The 21,969-nt window shown below is 36.9% G+C and overlaps 1 protein-coding gene across 1 annotated transcript; it reads left to right on the forward strand.

Moving 5' to 3' along the window:
* The first annotated feature begins 1,680 nt into the window (after positions 1-1,680).
* Positions 1,681-19,129, forward strand: LOC140948122 (BBSome complex member BBS7-like). Its single transcript, XM_073397349.1, has 23 exons — positions 1,681-1,866; positions 1,971-2,036; positions 2,137-2,199; positions 4,086-4,261; positions 5,165-5,293; positions 5,702-5,762; positions 6,665-6,737; positions 6,997-7,063; positions 8,457-8,506; positions 9,777-9,907; positions 10,310-10,503; positions 11,181-11,373; positions 11,946-12,020; positions 12,168-12,230; positions 12,765-12,904; positions 13,576-13,665; positions 13,895-13,969; positions 14,249-14,358; positions 14,646-14,749; positions 16,160-16,220; positions 16,995-17,057; positions 17,993-18,033; positions 18,522-19,129. The coding sequence occupies exons 1-23, from the start codon at positions 1,828-1,830 to the stop codon at positions 18,612-18,614; spliced, it is 2,157 nt and encodes a 718-aa protein (XP_073253450.1). The 5' UTR covers positions 1,681-1,827; the 3' UTR covers positions 18,615-19,129.
* The last annotated feature ends 2,840 nt before the right edge of the window (positions 19,130-21,969 follow it).

The raw sequence follows: 21,969 nt of genomic DNA on the forward strand, positions 1-21,969 counted from the left end.
GGGAGACAAATGCGGTCTGCTGGGCTGCACATATTTGAATGATGGCCAAGGCTAATGGTAATTTAAGTATCTTTTAAGCTGTCCATGAACCTGAAAGTATTTGAAGTGAAGATAAGCGTATATATGTAGTAATTATTAAGTGATACGAAAGTGATACGCAATACGGTCTGGCCAGAGAGGAAGTCCCTAAACACGTTCTCGCGCTTTTTAACGCCCCCGTTTCCTCTGTGCAAAAACTTTCTTCAAACGCCTGCCACTCCGGCTAAATATACCTCAGCGTCAGTAAGGTTGTACTCAACCAAGGAAAGTTATCGGTGGTCTACGTGACACGTGTAGCTACGTGTGTTTTCATTGCTAACTCCTCTTTACTTTCATGCCACCGACCGGATCAAACATTGATGTTTCCTGCTTTTCTAAGAAATCGGGCTTAACTCAGTTAACTTCCTAGAAATGATGCCCAAGCAGGACACTTTTCAATGGAAAATCAGGATCTGTAATTTTGAAATCAGGGTACGGAATTTTTTCCCGATGTGACACAAATCCATACAGAAACTCTCTTCGACCCAAATACATTAATTTGGATTTCGCTTTCGATTGAGAGATCCAGGTAACCAGTGTTCGGTTAGAAACCTCCCTTCTTTTTCTAGCCTGCTGATCCGCATCCTCAAGGTAGTACGGTGGCTCGTAGGGACAAAACACGTCCCAGGGATTCAAAAACACTTCCCAGAATCCAAAAACGCTTCTCAGAATCCAAAAACACTTCCCAGAATCCAAATATGTTTTGGATTCTGGGAAAATATTTTGGATTCTTGGATGTGTTTTAGGTTCTGGGAAGTGTTTTATCCCCATGAGCCACGGTACCAAGGTGTTTATTTACGGTCGCAACATGACGCTTAGTCCAAAGAACACTGACAGGGCTTCTGCACCAGGTCTAGATACACATATCATGAAAAATCGCCTAAATATGTTTCCCGGAATTCCAGATTTTTTTTCTATATATCTCGAAAAAGTTCTAAATATCTAAAAAATGTCTGTCTTCATTTCAATAAATATTACAGTAAAAACACAACAAAATAGCCTGTCATCTAAAATGGCACCGCAAATTTCCGCAATTCATGTTCTTGTACAGCACACAACAAAACGCTAAAATCACATAAAGTCAACCTTATTCACAGTACCCCTCAGCCTCCAAGAAGACTAGGGTACTGCACTTCAATGCAGGCAGAGTTCGTGAGAGACCATTAGGTGCTGGAGGTCTAAAGTGTTCTAAAACAGGACACTACCGGGTTTGGTTTGTGCGTGGCTCAGAGGGTAAGTCATCAGCCATGCCATATTGCATATTTTATAAATGAAGAATATTGCTGAATCTGATTACGGCACTCACTGATGCCCTTGCCCTAGGAGTAGCTTCCTAAAAAAAAACATGATTTCAGTTCTTTTTTCAAAACAAAAATTCTAAATATCACAATTTTTCCTAAATATAATGAGATTTTCTAAATATCGCAAAATCCTAGCTTCTAAATATCTTAAAAAATAAACGCATATTTGTATCATTTGGCACGCTTTCGTCACATTTGACAATTTGATAATTGGTGGTATTTTACATAAGGAAGTATCTGTTCACCCATTCTTTTCCTCCGCTGACCAAAAGTTACTTCTTCTTGAAAGCTTCTTCTCAGCTGAATTTTTGTCCTGATTTTTATCGATTTAGATCCGTCTGTCACTGACGTTTGCTTCCAAATGTGATATTAATAGCTTGCAATTCTTTTTGGCAATGTAAAACTAGACCTTTCAGTGGAAAGCGACTAAATTTATTGCGTTTTCAAGATGATGGAGTTAAACCTGACCCGCTTGGACTTCTTGCAGGTGTGTGTGTGTGTGTTTATATCCTCCATGGTGATGCAGCAACCGTCACGAATCACCATATTCGCTCAATTCATCTTCAACGGCTTCTTTTCGTTCTGTGTCAGGTTGGTGTGACCTCTCCCAAGACGATGAAGCTGTTGTCTAGTGGAGGAAAACGTAGTGCGCAGAAGGTGAAAAATTTTAAAATAATTTTCAAATTAAGCGTAAACTGTAGATCTTTAGAACTCCTACTCTAAATTTATCCATTATGCAACCCAAATGTATTTATAGGTTGCTATAGCTGATCAAGATGGAGTATTGACATGTTTTGGAATGAAAAAGACCACTTCCCAGGTAATTTAGAATATAAAATGTAATTTTGCTATCTTGTGCACTGCCGGCCAGCCTCTAAATGAAATGGGTGCTGTTCACGCCCTGGTTGTTCAAATTTTGGATAGTGCTATCCACCCGGGTAAAAATCTATCTAACGGTTAACACAGTATTGGTTTCCCCAATACTTATCCAATGGATGGTGATTCATCTGGTGGAAGGCACAATTGCCCGTTTGAACAACCAAGACCAGGCCCTGGTTGTTCAAAAGTTGAATAGCGCTATCAACCAGATAAATTGCTATCCATAGGATAAGTATTATGAAAACCAATCACGCTATCCTTTGGATAGTGATTTATCCATTGGATAGCACTATCCACCTTTCCAAAACTGGGCACCAGATGTATAGGCACTTCCTCAACCTACAATCGCCGACAAAATGAGTTGAGACACTTCGCCCAAAACTGGGCTTTTTTACGTTTTATTAACTTCAAAAGGAGGAAATATAGCTTTCCTCCCCCATCCCCTCTGTGCAATGTTGTGCCCTTGTTCTAGCTACCTATAGAAAACAACAAACACCCCAACTTTGAATGGAAGGGACAGGGGAGGGGTGCGGATTCTTTTGTTCTCTGAAGTTACCCTGTTTAAGTACAATGTCTCAACAATTTTGTCGCCGACTGTAGGCATGCAGTAGTTCCCACTTTAGGTACCAGTTTTTGAAGCAATAACTGTATGTATAGTGGTAGAGAGGGTAAACATTTAATAACTGTTGCCATTGAGTAACTGATACCCTGCAATATTGCAGAAATATTTCTCCCGCTGTTGATTGCAAAGGCAAGTAACTACTGGAAATATGTCACTTTTCCCTTGGGGAGCTGGGCTGTCAACCCCTTACATCTTCAAAATATTGAGAATTGATAGGGAAGGGATGATAGATGACACCATAATGCACGGCACATGATGTCATTTGTGCAAAAAATACCTGTTGATTCCGATCGTCATGAATATTTGCGACTCTAAAGTGCGAACAAGTACACAATTTATTTCCTCCTCTTTTTCTCTTCACCTTTGTCACTTTGGTTTAATTTGCGCTTCTTCTGCGCATCATTACTAGGGAGCCCTTCTTCCTTTCCTCTTATTTTAAGGATGTTGCACTTCCACTGATATGAATGAGGTGGTCTAGCGGCGTGCAAAGAAAGTCGTGTCCGCCGATAGCCCAGGGCTAGTGGATTTTGCTATTGGGATAGTGATTTTTGTTCTTAACTTGCCCGACGGGAAGTGTTGTTTTTTTGGGGGGGAAATTCAAATTACAGAGGGAAAATTGTAATCAATCCTGCTAATCAAAAAGGGTTTTGGGGCTAGTTGAAATGACTTGTGGGCTAGTACATGCTAGCTACAGCTTGCCCGAATGGCAGGCTGTAAAACTGACTTTCTTTGCACCCTGTCTAGTCTTTCCAAAAAACAATTTCTTTACACCATAAATCTTGTAAATAACTGCAATTGCTAGTCCTAAGCCAGCTTGCGGTGAACGAAAGAGAAATGCAAGTTCTGTTCTGTTACGATTTGTTTTGTTTGAAATTAAAGTTGCAATGCAAACACTGTACTGCAATTGGTTCTGGAGACGATATACATATAAATGTAATTTCTCCAGTATCAGAATCTTGCTATTATGGACGCTGAACCACAGTCCCATCGAGAGTGTCCACAATAATGGGAGTTTACTGTAACTATAACCTTTAGCTCAGTCATTTTGCCTTTGGGGCTTTTTATTTGGTAATCAGCAAAAATAAATACCCCTACTGCTCATTTTTTAACAAACTAAACTTTGTATTTACAGTTTTTTAGTTCCTAGAATAAGACAGTATTCACAAACCAATGTAATTATATATGCTCTCATTTTAAAAATACAGATTGCATTCAAGACTCTTCCTGGAGCACCAATCTCTAAGTTGCAGCTAGGTGGGCTAGATGGTCCATCTCAAGAAAAAATGTTTATAGCATCTGGCGCTGAAGTGCGTGGTTATACTAAAAAAGGAAAGCAGTTCTTGGGCTTTGATACCAATCTGACAGAAAGTATTCAGTCCATGTATGTAAATCCAGTATTAGAATTAAGGGGGCTTACCATTTTTTACAACTGCCTGGTAGTTGTGGGTTTTTAGTTAAAACTGTTGGAAAAAGGAGATCTAAATTAAAGTTTAAAAAAAAAAATGCACGATCTGGCTTGCCGTTTCTTATTATTGGTAAGTGCCATTTAGTATGCTGTGGGAAATATTTAAGTGGATTGTACCATAAAAGGTGAAAATTTGCAGTTTTAGTAGACCTCTTTAGCTTGCATGCTCTATTTTCCCAATGTAGGTTATAGGATTATCTAAGTAATTTGTCCCTAGTGTTTTTTATGAATTATGTGTACATAATTATTTTAATTTGTGAATAAGACAAATTTGAGATTGAACAGTTCTCTAGGTTAACATCCCATTCTTTACATGAAGAAATCATATTATGTGTATAATGTTATGGGTCAAAGTGAAATTCTGGTTAAAATTTTTTAATCTATAAGGTTGATTCTCAATTTTGTTTTTCTCCTAGCCCTAATTCATGATTAATAGTGCTAGGAGACAAAGGAAATTGAGAATCAACCTAGGTTGAGAAATTTTGACCTGAATATAATTTTGACGTGTAACATATATATTTAGCCAACTCTACCCAAGTGTCTTGTTCCAAAACTAGTGGAACCTCTTCCTGAACTATTTCTTATATTGACATCTAAACTGCCTTGACATACATACATTGTATAAATCAAGTCTGCTTGTTAGACAAACTTAAGGGTGAATTTAAAGGATAAGGTAATAATCTGTTTTTTTCTTTATTTCATTCTTTAAATTGTTGCACTAAGTTTGATTCAAATTTCATGCCCAAAACTTCTCTGAGGTCTTTAAACTTGCAGGAGGGTAGGTGTTGAAGTGCAAGTCCATTATTTATTTGTTGTTAGGTATGTCAGTGGAGCTGATCTTTTCCTTTGTGGAAACTACATCTACAATCATTACCGTGACTGCAAAGACGAAAACTACTATTTATCTGGGGATAAGATCACTGATGTTCTTTGTTTACCCACTAAGAAGTAAGATCAGAATCAATTTTAAGAGCAATCATTAGCATAAAAGATAAGTTACTGCATCATTTATGTTTTATTACTACTTAGCAGAAGTGTTGTATGACTAAGTTAAAAACTTGAGGCATAGCCTCAGACATGTTTTGGCCTTGAATAATAAAACTCAAATTGTAAGCAAATATTAGATTTTACATAATTTTTTACTTATCATTATTTAAATCAGTAATCACTCTTCATGACAAAGAACATCTTACATTGTCAGTGTTTAACTACATTTTGTTGTTTATCTCCATCAAGGGGACACCTCTCCTTTAATTATATATCCAAACATATCTGCTTTATTTTTTGGAGGTTCCATTATGTATTATGTGAGGTTACAGACTGTCATACTTACTGTACATGTATTGTACATTTTAGAGGTGCGGATGTACTAGTTCCAGTCTTGGCTTGTCAAGACAGGGTCCTAAGAGTTCTACAGGTAATTAATATTTTTACAATATTTTTTCTGATTTAGCAAAAACTAAGACAAGTGTGGAGCTAGATTATTACTTTAAAAAAATTAAAAATACAGGGCTTCTGATATTTCACGGAAAAAAAGCAAAATTTCGCGGGATTTTCAGGGGCAAATTCGCGGAAAAATCGGTCGATTTCGCGGGATTTTAGCGGAAAAAAGTCAAATTTCGAAGGATTTTCAGGGAAAATTCTTAGAAAAATCGGCCGATTTCACGGGAAATTTTGGGGGGAAACTTCAATCAGTAAAAAACAGCCGATTTCACTGGATTTTTTTGGGAAATTTCGCTAAAATCAATCAATTTTGCGTCGATATGACCAGCATTGTTTAACCTTTTTTTACACGGATATTCATTTGCTGTTTCAACAACACTACGCTCGAGAAATGAGCGAATGCTAAAGCCGTTAACATTATGGTTAGTGCCCAGTTTTTCCCAACGTTCATCTATAAGAATGCCTGGTAGTTTTGAGACGTTGTTTACTCGTTGCAGTGACGAAGTTTCAAGGTAAATTTGGACGTTTTGGGTGAATAGAACAGGTCTAATAGCCAATATAAGTATTAAATATGTTTTGCCGACATGTATTTGGAAATATTTCTGGCGGATTTCGCAGTATTTTTTGGGGAATTTCGCTGGATTTCGCGGAAATACCTGAATTTCGCGGGTCTGCGACCGCGCGAAATATTAGAAGCCCTGAAAATAATTAATCGTACCATGAAAAATTCCTATGAACAGTAAGCATCAAAGTAAGAAAAGGTTTGCATTAAAAAAAAAAAACACCCTATCTCCTACACAGCGAACCCAAGGTTGTGTGAAAACACAATGTCCTGTAGATTAATCAGCATCTCTTTCTTACCTTCCTGATATTTAGGATTCTGATTTGTTGTATGAAGTTGAAGTTGCGGGCCCTCCTCAAGTTCTTGCTCTGTACAATGGTAGTGGAGGTAGGACTAATTTGTATTCAATTTCATTGGGTCAATTCATTGCTTATTAATTAAAGATAAAATTCTACTGTATTTCAGTTAAGATAAGAACACATAAGCTAGCCATTATTATATACTGTTGCTGCTTTTGTGATTTAGTTGGTTCACATATCAAAGGTGCAATGTTCTGGTGTTAACAGGTTTTTGGAGTTTGAGGCTGTCAAATGATTTTACATGATACATGTAGATATTATACTTACAAGAATTAAATCCATTTTAGGTGTATCTGGAGAAGAGGTTCTATATGGAACATCTGATGGCAAAATAGGCTTGATTCAGTTAGGACGGTAAGAGTTTGTATCAATATAACATTCTGGGAAACTCTGCCATGCCCAGCCACCCCTCCCCTAAGCCAATATTTTGCTCTTAGTAAGAAGTTAGTGTTAATGTTGGATTGGGGAGGGGTCTGGAGGTAGGCAGTTTCTTAGAATATTATCTTAAGGGGTGTCTCATCACGAAATATGTAGTGTGTTCCAGTTAAACTTCAGATACCTAAACCCTATATCAAATTAAAGCTTATTAAACTGGCTTTCTTAAGGTGATTCCATAGTAAAAGAACCTAACATAGATTTTAACTAAAACTTGGTACACTGATGTAACAAGTCAAGAAGGTGATAAAAAAGTAATAAAAAGTGGGTGTCACCGTGCTTGTTTTGACGTCACAATGCTAACAAATACAGCTATTTAGGACCCTTTTACAAAAACCGCGCGCAGCCCAAAACTATACAAAAAGGAGAGATTTTTTCGATGATGCATGTGACATCACACAGAATTTGACTTTAATGTATTGTTTATCCACTTACGTACCAGAAAAATGCCTTTTAATGCCCTTGTTTTTACTTTATGCTCCAAAGTAGAATTAAATTGGACGCGCGCTTTTCGACCCGTGATGGCTCAATCCGTACAATTTAGTAAAATTGCCAAAAAACTGAACATAGATTTGTGCCAATTTTTTTCTCATTGAAAGGAAGCACTGTCCTTATTAAAATCATGAAATAAAAAATGGGGGTCACCGTACTCGTTTTTGCGGTAGAGCTGCAGAAAGTGCGCACCAAATGCATTTTCTTCGATTTTTGAAAGAGGACTGGGGCGAGTTTCAAAATAGAATGTATGTGAAAGGGGGAAGAAAGTATTAAAAAATCCGTTTTTACAGAATTTACATCGAGATATCACATTTAGGACACAATGTGATAAAGAAAGTGTTTAAATGAAAATCAAAGTGAGTAAGCACAAGTTAAACATCCACTATCGAGGTTCTCCGAGAGGAGGTCGAACTCAGCAACACATGTACTGCTTACGTTATGCAGATTCCCAACACACTGAGTCTCACCTCGGGAAGAAACAACAGCAAGCAAAAATTCCAATAGCGTTTCTCTTCAGTCGACTTCATTTTAATAACATTACTTCACATGCTCTTTTTTACGGCGGCCATCTTGTTATGCGTAGTAAGAGAAGCGCAGTGCAAAACTAGGGAATCACCTTAATAAGCCAACAGTTTTTTCAAAAATTGCACTGTCAGCTTTTTAGGAGTTTCTATCCAACTCTTGTTTGCTTAAATTCTCTGCCCAATTTTGCCCACCAAAGCCTTGTGTGTTGTGTTTCTTCTTTGTTGGGCTGCCATAAGATTAAATGGAACACCCTCAAAAAATTAATGTTGTTTGTTTGTCTCTCAATTTGAAGGCATTCACCTAATCACAAGTGGGAAATTCCTAATGACAAACAAAGTGGAGGTATGTAGTGTTTTGTTGGCATTCGTGTTACAGGTACACTGTACATTTTGTTTTTTAAATTCAATATTAAAGATCATTTTAACAAACTGGTATAGACCTACGAGGTACACATGCACTGATAAGCAATTTTATTCAGGGTAGCATCTCCCCCCTTAATTTGGATTTGTCTCATGCAGTACATTAACTTAATGATCAACAGTATGATACTTATATTTAAGGCACGTTAAAGTTGGGGTCATTCAAAATATGTCAAGGTGAAAATGTGTATCTAAAGCATTTTATTTGAGACATTAACTGCATTTATCAATCTGAATTTGTTATTTGAAATGCAATCCTCTTTTAAAAATCTTTTTGAAAAAATATGATATTTAACAATTATTGGCTAAGTGTCATCTGAAAAATTATGGAGATTGAGAATCAGCCTCGGCAGATAACACCCTCTGAGATCTCCGTAAGTCTTCAGATGATATGAAAGCCAACCTCAATAATGGTTTTATTATTCGTTCAAAATAATTCCTAGTTTAAAAACAAGCTAAAAGTCATGCCTACCTCCACTGATATTAAGTTCATCTTCAATTGCCTGTTTATAGACAAGTCTAGAGATGTTGTTTTTAATAGTTCTGCAAATGTTCTCCAAATAGTGGATGTTGTCCATCGAGTTGTATTCTTGTTGTTCTTCCTATGTTTTTAGCCAATAGTTCACCCATTTTCTTCAACTCAACCTCGTCCCAGGTCTTCTTGGTTAACTTTCCAGTTTTCTTGTGATTATGCTGTAGAATTGACATTACTTTTCACATATTGCAAAATTATTCCATTATTTGGTCAACAGTAGCTGGTTATGATTAGTTATCTGTGGGATTTTAGCCAGTGAGAAATGGAGAAATATTTTGAATGAATAATAATTGTGGGTGACAATAGGAGTCCGCAATCCTAATTTCCAGGTTGTTATTACGTATGCGTCGCATGTATGTAGCCAGCATTCATTTGGACTTCCACTAAGAATGAATGGAATGCAAAGAACGCAATTTGATCATGAGCGTCTTGACCTTCCACCCCTGGTAATCTGATCATGCATGCTTTGACCATCTGTCATGTGAAACATATATGCAAAGCACAGTGATGGGGCAAAAGCATTGGGACCTCTGATCATTGTCACCCACACTTCCTAAACTTTGGTTATTACTAGTATATTATATTAAGAATACTCCTGGGCAAGATGGTGTGTTTTTATGTATCAAAGTGTTTATTTTATTCTGCATTTATTTCACAGGTGTGCTGGCTTTAGAGACATTTGACATAACTGCTGATGGTGTGCCTGATGTCCTTGTTGGACGTGATGATGGCTTAGTTGAAGTTTATGGCTTCGATGAAATGGATGAGCCAGTCCATAGATTTAAACAGGTATCAGGTCAATTCATTTAAAAGACTTTATTGTCCCTCCCCAAGACAATCATTGGATCAACCCTAGTCAAGTTCTGGCCCCTCTCTCTCTGTCATGCAACACTGGGAGATGAAGGCATTGTGTGACAGAGAGGGAGAGGGGGAGAGAGCGGGGGAAGGGGCAAGGGGAAGAACTGGACTAGATCGACCCCTGTGCTTCACGTAGGTGATGATCCAATCCATGCTGATCCAGGTTTTGTGAATGGCCAGTCATGGATGTGATTTTTTGTCCCTCAGTCTGGGGTGCTAAAGGTGAAAAAAGGAGGCACCTAAATGTACTTAATCAAGGAAATAAAAAACATGGGATTTCTTTGAAATCATTGTTATGTAGCATACAAACTAACTGAACTGATTTGACTTCAGGCCATTAGTGAAAGCATTACTTCTATTTGCGGTGGATGTGTGAGTTCATCTGGTTATGATGAGGTTATAGCTGCCACATATGCTGGGTGGGTGTTAGGTCTGACAACAGAACCACAGCAGAAAGAGGCAGGGCCCACCACTGCAACCCAGGAACCAATCAGTGAAGAAGTGCAGGCCAGAATTGACAACCTGAGGTTAGTAGAATGATACAGTTTAACATACAAGCCAAAGTGCAGTTAAACCTCTCGTAAACAGCACTTCTACAGTGGACACCTCTTTGTTGTAGACAGTTCTATTGACCCCAACGATATCAGTAGCCATATACACATTTCTTGTCTCTATGATGTCAAGACCTCTGGATGGTGGGGCTGTCCCTTTGGCCTTCATATTATAAGATGTTAAGATAGTTTTCAAATTTTTCACCTGGGTGTTTTGTCCATCTGGGGCTTAAGAGCTGAGGTGCTCTCTCCTTATGGCATATTGCATCACACTAAACTAAAAGAATTCATCACTGCCTCAAAAGATTTACAGTGAGTTATGTGAAGTCGTCACTGTTATGTAATATTGTAAAAGGGGCTGGGTACGGGAAGGGGCAAAGAAGGAGTTATTACAGTTACTCCTGTCATTCTGATTTATTTTACAGCACTACGCAGAATAATATACATGTGAGTTCAATAATTGTATACCCAAAAGTAGCAAAATAAATATTAGTAGGAGGCTATGGTATGTAGGTTTCTCTGATATGTAAATTAATTTACATTTTAGTAATTAATTTTAAAATACAATGTATAAAAAGCACACTGGACTTAAGAATAGGAAATGTATTTCAATAAGCAATGCCATAACTGAGAGGAAGATGATTTATTTTCAGACTGGAAATAGAGACCCTTCAGCAGAAGGTGTTGAAAGAACGAGAAAAATACCAGTTTACGGCACATTCAGCCAATGCCTTGTCAGCAATTCCTCAGTTTGCAATCAATGACAAATTTGCCTTGAATAGAGATGATGCAAGTTACACACTGAGTATTGAAGTGCAGGTTCCAATTGATAATGTCTTATTGCAGGTTTGTGGGTGAATAATTTGTTTCTTATATTACATGTATATAAAGCTGTAGAATGCTGACTATTATAATTTAATAATCATATCAGGGGACCACAGTTTTCTGGGTACCACTTTGCATAGTCCCTGTATATTTGCATCTTCTGAGATCTTCTTGGTCATGCATTTTGGCAATCACTAGTAACTGTGGCATTAAGTGGGAGATTTGCTCATTGACCCAAATTTCATAGGCCACAAGAAATAGTTAAGACCGAGGAACCAGGCAAGGTACAATATATTATTCACTAGGTACTGGGAAAATATAATGATCTGATTTTGAAATTTTTAAGAATCTGTGACGAGTCTCTTAGTCTTGTTTTGGTAGGCTTCTCTCCTCTCTGAGTTGTAAATGTTTGTTGCAAAGTCTTGTATTTTTAAACCAGGGTCTCTGCATCTAGGCCAGTCTTGTTCTTTATCATTCACCAACCGCAATCACATATTTGTTACACAATTCTGCCTTCGCTCTAATATCTAAAATTAAAAAATTCTAGGGAGAAATTAGCTATTGATCAAAGTGTTTTTGTTTTCTATCAATAGAGTGATGTTCCCATTGATCTTTTGGATGTGGATAAAAACTCAGCAGTGGTCAGCTACAGTGCTTGTGACATTGAGGTCTGTGCTATTATGCTCCAAACACTTTTCGATAAAAGAATTAATATATTATGGATGTAGAATGAATGGTTTTGCTCTTTCTTTAATGTGTTGAAGGTCTAGATTTATGTAATTTGTTTTTGTTTATACATGTACATTTCGTTTCAGAATGGTAACTTTCTCTTGGCAACTTACCGATGTCAGGCAAACACAACAAGATTGGAATTAAAGGTAGTTAGTAAATTAATAATTATTTTGATGATAGAATAAGGTGGCCTTTAATATTACAATGTATTATCTTTCCATTTTAGTGTTTTGGGACATTGGCTACAGCTCCATCTTGTTTGTGAAATACTCTAGGCTTCTGGTCCTATTGTAGAATACATGTATGTACTTTTAGACTGCATGCTACGGAAAGATTATCTTTCATTGTAATGAACCTTTAAAGCTGAGGATAGAATCATAAAATGAGGTTTTATTTCAATAGTAGCATGATTCATCATTGTATGATGCTACTACAGAAATAAAACCTTTGTGTTAGAAAGTTTGAATAGTACAGTTTATTAGGTAGAATTTTGCAAGAAAAAATTAAATTTCTTTAACATTGATAATTTTTTCTTTGGCACCTATTATGGGCAAAAAGGTTTACATTGGCCTGGAACCCAATACATTCAGTCTTCAAGAGTGTGGTGGATCTCTCTTTGCATTCTCCTCAAAACGACTATGATGCACAGTTCCATTATGCGTATTATACTTTTTATTCAGATCAGGTCAATTGAGGGGCAGTATGGCACTTTGCAAGCATACATTACACCAAGGATCCAACCCAAAACCTGTCAAGTTCGTCAGTACAGCATCAAACCTCTGTCATTACACCAAAGAACACATGTGTTTGATGATTCAAAGTAAGTCGTCAGAAAAGTGCCAGAAAGTCTCTTTATTGTTTAGAGTCAAGGAAATTCTTTTATTATTTGTCTGATCCAACAATCATCTGTTCAAAGTTCACAATTGGTATTACATTTCAGATTTTAGTTAGTATGTTTGTTTGAGCTTTTTTTTTTATATGTGATGAAGAGAGATGCCAGTCATTCCAGGGCACAAAAAAGTAGCTATCAGTTTTCCCTGTTGTAATTATTATGATTGGGCCTTGCTTTCACACAGGATTGGAGTAAGGGAGTAAATTATAAGCACCCACTTGTTTTGTAAGTAAAATTTTCAAGCAGTAGGACAAAGGGTACTAAAAAGGATAACGGGATCCCTATTTCAAGTTGGTAATTGAAATAGTCATCATCTGACTATTACCTGAGGCCCCATGGCAGTGTGCTCATTTTACTCCCCTCTCTCTTTCGGTGCTCTGTTTTACAGGTATTTAAAGGTACACTGCACTTAAAGCTACACTGAAAGGAAAGAAGTCAAAACAAGGATTTGAGGTCACACCTGGGAATCGAACGTGGAACCTTTCACACAGAAAGCCATGCAGTGCCAACCCTTAATTGCTCCTCTTATTTTGGAGTGCTCAAATAAGCTAAGAATAGTTGAAAAATATATATTGACTGTAAATATTTTTAATTATCAGGCCAATGAACATGCTGAAGTTAATGGGTCATTTCAGTCTTGCTGAAGTTCATTCATGGGTCTGCTTCTGCCTTCCAGAGGTTCCTGACAGGTTTGTTTGTGATTAATAAATATACTTTTAATTAATACTACTAGAATTTGACCTGTTTAGCTCAATACCAGACTGAGGAGTGGTGGGTAGCCCTGGGTTTAACTACCAGCTAGATGAACGCTGACGATATTTTTAAATAACTTAGAGGAAAGTGCTTCTTTGTGCTGACTTCCAAACCTCTAAAATGGCTAGAATTCCTTATTACCAACTGCTGAACATGTTTTTATAGAACTCCAGCGGGAGAGCAAGTCAGTTTTCACTTTCTGTCGACATTCCTTGACACTCAGTTGGACTGCCAATACAAGTAAGTACTGTATTGTTTAGTACTTTTCATGATGCAACTGGGACAAATGCTAATAAATTATTAATAGAAACTTGCATATCACACGGTGAAGGAATGAAACCATCTCCCAAGTGTCTTTGAGAACTTGAGCTCTTCTAGAAGATTTTGACACTTAACATTTATTTCAACTGATGCTGATTTTATTATTATTATATTTTTATTAGAAATAATATAACAAATACAACAATACTGGCAAGGATAAAATTAATAATCTTTGTATGATTGTTTGATTATTTATAGGAAAGGAGAAGCCATCTTTAAATCAGACAATATCTCAACAATATCAATTCTCAAGGATGTTCTTAGCAAAGAAGCAACAAAGAGAAAGATTAACCTTAACATATCTTATGGTTTGTCTACTTACTGTATATTAAAGCAACTTTTATTTAACAATTAATTCTTAAACTTCTGTGATGTTGTCAGTTTTGGTATTGATAGAATGTGGTTGTTTGAAACATGGCTAAAGTAGAATGTGAATGTTATCATGGAGAGTGCCACTGAAACTGAAAATTTTAAGTGAGACAACTGCGTCTACAACACTCCTATTCTCACCATGTGGGCTTTTGAATGTACAACCTATGAGTTTGTGGATTTGAGGGCTTTTCAGCTTCTGTTAATTTTCCTCGTTATTTTGTAGATCTCAATGAAGATTCTGTTGTCCACACACTTAACCTAATACATCCCAAACTGGAATATCAGCTCCTGTTGGCCAAGAAGGTCCAGCTAATAGAAGGTCTTAAGGTTGGTGTTTGCATGTAGCTGTGTTGTAATTTTGACTAGTTTTTATCAAAAGGTGTGGAGGCGTGTGTGGCAGAATGGTTAACACCTCGAAAGTTCTCCAAATCTGGAGGTCCAAGGTTCAAGCCTTGGCTGTTGCATTGTTTCCTTAATTTACTTTACTTTACTCCACTTTATCTCTCTTCAATCAGGTGTATAAATAAGTATTGGCAATATACTACTTGGGATAGCCCTACGATGGACTAGCATCCTGTCCAGCATCCCGTCCAGGGGGGGGGGGGGGGGGGGGGTAGCAATACTCGGTGAGGGGGGGGTTAGCAGGGTTGTCACTAAGATTTCAAGTTGCCGGGTATTTGTTGTTAGTAGCCGGGGAAGTTGCAAGCAGTCATGGACGCCCCAACCCCAAAGAGTGCAGATTCCTTTGCCACTTCTTCGACATTTTCAACACAAAGCCGACACAAACGGTGAAACTAGGGACTTTTAGCATTGACAAAGGTGACGGCAGCGAAAACGTCACTTTTAAAATGAATTGGCGTTTTTTCTAACTTTGTCGCGTTTATTTCAATTCGCTGAAAATAGCTAATGTAGGCCAATTTCCCTGGAGTAGATTTCTTTGGGACCGCACTCAAGTTTAGAAAGAGAAAGAAATGTTTGTTGATGCTTGTTTACGTCATCCATAAAACGTGAAACTAGGCATTTTCACGTCGTAGTAGCGTGCAGTAACGGCAAAGAAATGTACAAAAAAGCGTGATGCACATGCAAACTAGTTGTTTTGCTCAATAAACCTATTGCTTTTTTGACATTCTCGTTGCCGTCGCCGTAGTCGTTGCTTAAACTCCCTACTGACGTTTCGCGAACGGAGAGTTTTTGCGCGTAGTACCAAATCTAAGTCAGATGTCTTTTTCCGACATTTCTTAGTTTTTGCACACAAGTATTTTAAAACTACTTAAATCTGCTGCAGATGAAACTTGCATTTAGTTTGATGGATAGCCTTTGTGTGTTTCAAAGGTCTGCTCTTTTGTTTTAATTTAACGACGAAAGTAGCCGGGGTCCATGCTCTGAGTAGCTGGGGGAAATCCCCGGCCCCCGGCCCTTAGTGACAACCCTGGGTTAGCAATACTCTTAGGCAGACTTCATGCTAAAGAAAACCAGGATAAGCTCTGGCCATGTGGGCCTTTGGCTCATGTGTGCCTTTACCTTTTACCTTGTCAAAAGGTATCTTAGCCCTGTGGAAAGGGTACTGTCATATATGGGCGATAATGGCTATAGGTATGTCTACCGTGAAGCATGTGGTTTTATAGCAGTTTGTCTGGAATAGGGCTCAAAATTCCCCTTTTCTTGAGGCAAAAATATTGTTAAAGTTAACGAAAAAACTGCCTGATTGTATAATCATTTTGTATGATTCCTTTTCAGGAACTACAGATGCATGAGAGTGACATTGGATTTTTTGCACCAGAATATCAACAGATTCTGGGTAAGAATGTGTGATTTAGTGTGTTTTCCATCAAATCATGGGGTTTTCCAGTCATTGTATATCTAGAATTTTTTTTTACTTGGTAATGCTACTAACGAGATTGAGGGATTACAGTCATGAGGACAGAAACAGGAAAATGAACAATAATAAAAATAGTAATAGGTTTAACAATCAAAATGACTCTTAATGTGCATAATTTACGCTTTTTGTTAGATTCATGTGGCCGATGCATTGTCAACCTTGATCAGAAAGGCAATGTGATCATTGCTTAAATATCTGAAAATCCTTATTTCTTCAATTAATCAATCGTTTTGACTTCAATTTCATCGGAAATACCCATAGAAAGGCTCAAACTAGAATGATTGTTGAAGTCACAAGAAATGAGGAGCTGTAGAACTGTATGAATAATTCAGTCACAGTATGTGAGAAAGAGCACTGTGATTGGCTTTAAATATGATTTCTTCTGCTTTGGCTGGTATAGTGACTCTGATGATCCGATTTTCGCGAACTCAAGCAACAGAGTTATAAGTGAAGTCAGAAGAAATTGTAAATGATCTGACCATTGTTACTCTGATGCCACCACTATAAACTTATGTCTAAGTCATATGTTCTTTTTAAAATTTATATTTTAAGAATTTTTACTCTCTGTCACTAGTGAAAACCATCCTTAGTTATCATGCCTTATCATTACTGTCTGTGTTGTTTATTCTATTTCCTTTTTCTTATACAGATAACTAAGTTTCTTCAATCTTTCATTATCACTTTTTTATGTAGATGATGCAGAAAATCTTCAGGCTGAATACAAGAAACAGCCCTGCCACTTGGAAAGACTTTATGGTATCCTTGACATTTATTAATGATCATGAATGAATGAATGAACCTTTATTTAATCTCGGGTTTGATGATGTTGGTTAGACCTCTAGCAAAAATATGCCAATAAGCTGAGAAAGAAAGCAAACAAATAAAATAATAGAGAAAGAAAGGGAAGTCCAAAAACTTATACACAGTGAGATAGCTATTTACAATAAAAAGCCTAATTGCATAATAGAATGTAGATATTATTGAGAATTAGCTAGAATCTTAGCTGGTGGACTGCTTTTTTAAAAACTGACAATGTAATAAGGGATCTTAAGGTACCAGAAATCTTTTTCCAAGTAATAGCTGCAGAGTACTTTACTGTGAGTGCTTGCCATAACAAGACGTATTAGGTTTCGTTACTTGCAGCCTGTTAACCCCTCTCAGGGTTTTGATGTTGTCACTTAATCTAAATAGGTCTCTCAGATAATTCAGGTGGATAATATTGTTTATTGTCTTAAATACAATAATTAACAAGTTCTGGATACGTTGATCCACAAGGCTGTAACCAATACGATCAAAAAGAGGGTTAGTTTGTGAAGACTCGTCACTGTACAAGTAATGAAGTGCTCGTTCATGCAACCTATCTGGACAGTTTTTTACTATCAGACTTTAAACAGTGATGCCATCTGGAGGAACAGTAACGAAAATGACACATTATGAACAAATTATAAAGGTAGAGTTTGGTCCGAAACGATGATGTATTTTTTAATTAGTATATTATTCTTTCAGTCATGAGTTTTGGGCAGTTGTCAACAACATCTTCTGTGGATCCTTAGAGTTTTCACCAAGCCATATTTTATCCAAGGTTGAAGTGTTGCAATGTTAATTCCTCCCTGGGGTCATCTCTAGGGTGTAATTTTAAAAGTGGTAACAGTTTACTCTTTTCATTCCTTTTTTTCTTAACAAAATGCCAGGCATGATTACTGATCTGTATATTGACAAGTTCAAATTTAAGGTAAGATTTTAATGGCAAAAGTGATCCTTCTTAAATTCAACTTTCTAATCCCAAGCTCAAGATTTATTTATTTTTTATTTTACCTTTTCCAATTAAGACTCATATCCCTTCCTAATATTTCATCATTTCTGTTCTCTTCCTATCTCAGTATTAATTTGCTGAACATGATATTGATACTGCAAAGTTAAACAATCTTTTTTCAGGCATTCCTAACTTGTGCTGAGCAGGGGCAGATCTGGGATAAATACTGACTGATATCCTAAATGAGTGCCGAAGGCACAAGCTTCTAGCTAGCAGGGTCTGGGGGTAGGCTCCCCCAGGAAATTTTTTTGGATTTCTGAGTCATTCAGACAGGGTATAAGATTTCAGCTTGGAAAGTGTGTTTATTATTAATATTTTTATATAATTATGAAAAATGTGACCGATTTCCATAAAAAGGTAGCAACTAGTGTGAATCTGCGCCTGCTGAGATTTTTCTTTTTTCCTAGGGTATGAATGTGAAAAGCAAGGTTCCAATCCTCCTTGAAGTACTGGACAACTATGATTTACAAAATCTTGTGGAATTTTTTGACGCAGCCTAGACTGGAGTGGAAAATCAACAACTCTGTCATCAAGCAAGTTCATTTAGAAAAAAGGACTTAACTTTTTTTTTTAAGCTATTATCCAATCCCTAAAGCTGCTGCAATTGGTTTTCTGGTGTATGTGAAAAGTTATGTTACAGTGTACATTATATCTTGTATAGAGAAGCAAGAAAATTGAGCTAGAAAACTTTTATATTCAGGTTGTAATACAATATAGTATGCATTCTTCTAAAATACCATCTAGGAAGCTTAAGTGTTCCTTGATTCACATTGAAATTTGCTTCAAATCTATTCAGCACACTTTACGTTTGTTGGCACACTGTAAGCAGTCTTTTTTATCTATTTTTTACGGAGGAGTAAGAATTGAGTGATAAGGCAGCAAAAAAGAAAGGCTGTACTTGCTAGGTACCTTCATTAGGAGTTTGTCCATGTTAAGATCAATCTACATGTAACTTTGGTTTTGATTTCAACAAATACATTGTACGTTAAATATTAAAAATTTTGCCAGTGGCTCAGGTTGACTTAACCTTGCAACAGGAAGATCACATGAGTTCATGAGCTATGTAAGTGTACATGTCAATATACAGTGTAAATTGACTGCTATTGAGATTCAATAATAACAATTATAAATGAGTTATTATTGTCAGAAGTAGCTTATTTATTAATATTATTTCATTTATGTACATAGGTATGTGTCCTTCAAATTCAACTTTGTAAAGTGTTACGGACATAAAGTATAACTCCCCACTACCAACTCTATTGCATTTATTTTGTGCTATGAATAAAGGGCAGACATTGCAGTCATGTGGTTACACATAGAATTGGTTCAGATAATTTATTATTGGTGCTAGATTCAAAAGGAAAATATTTTTTTGGCATCTGTAGTGGCCTGTATCCAGCTGCCCATTCCCTTAAAAGATGAAATGAAACATCACCCTGTAAACAGGCCATGATTTAGGTGTTTTTAGCATATACTGGCACCCAAAAAGGAAATTAGAGAGTAGAGTAATCAGTTATGTCTGGAAGTTGCACTGTTTGTTGTTTGGGCGTTGCCCAAATAGAGTAATTGGGTTGCTTGTTTTGATTCAAAGTTGCAATAGACACACAATATGTGCGAACGTAAACAAGCCAACTCGTACAAGGTAAAAAGCATGCCGGTAAGAAAGTTCTGCTAGCAGGGTACTTGATCTCACTTTAAAGATCTCAAAAACCTTGCAACAAAGAAACACAATTCCCAACAGTGGAGGCACAAAGAAATTACTGAAAGCGATGAACATGTTAATGCAATGCAGGGATAATTTTTAATTTGGAGGAGAAGATAAACTTAACCTGAAGCTTATGGTATTTTTCACGTCACATAAAAGCCGGCTGGTTTTTTCAGAAATGTGGAAGTATTAAATCCAGGGATTAAATCTGTCAAAATATTTGGAATTTAAAACAGGTTTGGATCACACCCAAGAGTTTGAGCGATTTTCGTTTTTACTGTCATGTGTTTGCATTCGTGAGGAGTGACATTTCAAAATCATATAACAGGAAACATGCCCTGTTTTTTGACTTACGATAATTTGTTTGTTTAGCAGGGTTAATTTTTTTGCTATTTCTATCCATTCATTGCTCTATATGTTGTTGGAGTTTTAGAAGTAATGAATATTTTTTTAATCTTTGGTAGTATTAAACATTGAAAATCACACTGTGGAATTGACAGGTTTGGCTTATAGCCAAGAGTTTGACAAAAGAGTTTGAATTGTGACAAGAGTTTTGACAAGAGTTTTATTTTTGCCCTCAGTTGTCAAGAGCCAAAGATGATGTCACGCAATGGTGCAAAATTTTGTGAAATTGTGCATGAGATATGAGGAGAATGACATACAATGAGTGGCCACATAAAAAGTATTTTGGCAGTTTGATAATTTCATTGGAGCTAATAATTGATGTCAGCCTATTACTCTAAACATTGAATGACGCATTTCATTGCATGTTTTTGGAAAGGAGGTGATTTCTTAAAATCTTATTGAGCAAAATGAACTGGTAAACAAGTTGCATCCTAGCCTGCGTGGCAGTTGCATCCTTTCACGTTCGAACTGTAAAAGGGGCAAAGTCTAACATAAACACATGCAAACTGCATGCGTGACAATTATTTTTAAAACCCTTGGGTTAATAAGATTAAAGTCAATTTCTCTCATACACGAACTATGAAACTATTAGCAGCAAATTCCAAAGCTTTCATGTGCAAACTGCGTGACAATACAACTCACAGTAAGGGCCTGATTAAATGAGCCAGGCCAGCCCGGAGCCGCCATTTTCATATAGAGATTGGAAGCAGCACGCATGAGCAGTGTGTTACCCGCTGTTCTGTTTCTTGCTTTGTTCATTTGCCGAGCTGCCCGGCAAGGGTGATTACTTGGAAAATTTCTAGCCGGGATCCCAGCATCATAATACTGGGATCCCAGCTAACCGGCCTTGTTCAGCTGTCATGTAATTGCAAAGTTGATTCTTGTTGTGTTTAACTAAGGGTGCCGAGATCTCTGCAAAGCGTGCCAGTCCGACTCATTTAATCAGGCTCTTAGTTTTATTGCCAGATTTTATGCCCAACCCCTTGACTTCAACAATTTTTCAAAGCCCCCCAATCCCACACACCCAAAATTTCAGCCCCTCCCAAACATCTTCATACCCCCGTCTCCAAATGTTAATGAACTTTCCCTTATCCACGTTCTCGCCGTACAATTATTATAAAAAATAGCCAAAAGACAATAATATTCTAAACAAAAAGCCTAACAACTCTTGAAAGAAGTACAAGAATGTTTTTGACTATTGATAAGATCTTTCACAACCACCACTTCATTTCAACAGACTGAAACTACACTGTCCCTTCATAATCAAATAAGCACTCCCAGCCTCCCACAACTACCTCACTTTGACGCCTAAAATCACTTTTACCCTCCAAAAAAATGTTACTTCATATCGAATTCTATGAGAAACCAGTTTCAGTTTTGAATTGCAAACTTATATAGCTTTAGTCGACATGAGAATTTGTTTTTAAGGGTTCGAATCACAACTTTTTTTAGCTTATATTTATCATTTAGAACTTGTTTAAGCTTAAGACAAAGTCGATTCCATCTGCAAACTTATATAGCTTTAGTTAACATAAGAATTTGTTTTTCAAGGGTTCAAATCACAAACTTGCACTGTATTTAGCTTTAGTTAAGATAACAATTTCAAGGGGCGGGAGTCACTCACACAACTAGACATTTAGAAAGGGATTGAAGACAGTTCATTTATTAAACGAGCGATTCGAAGATATTTAACTTAGGTGCTACTGTATACTGGAGGCTAGTTGTCGGGGGCGAATTGTCTGGGG

Source organism: Porites lutea, chromosome 9 (genome assembly GCF_958299795.1).
Source record: "Porites lutea chromosome 9, jaPorLute2.1, whole genome shotgun sequence".
In the NCBI taxonomy this organism is placed as follows: Eukaryota; Metazoa; Cnidaria; class Anthozoa; order Scleractinia; family Poritidae; genus Porites; species Porites lutea.

Excerpts from the sequence above, each read along its gene's own strand:
- LOC140948122 (XM_073397349.1), top strand. The coding sequence starts at position 1,828 with ATGATGGAGTTAAACCTGACCCGCTTGGACTTCTTGCAG. Across the intron at positions 12,231-12,764 it reads CAACAAGATTGGAATTAAAG|ATCAGGTCAATTGAGGGGCA; the intron begins GTAGTTAGTAAA and ends CTTTTTATTCAG. Across the intron at positions 17,058-17,992 it reads CCACTTGGAAAGACTTTATG|GCATGATTACTGATCTGTAT; the intron begins GTATCCTTGACA and ends ACAAAATGCCAG.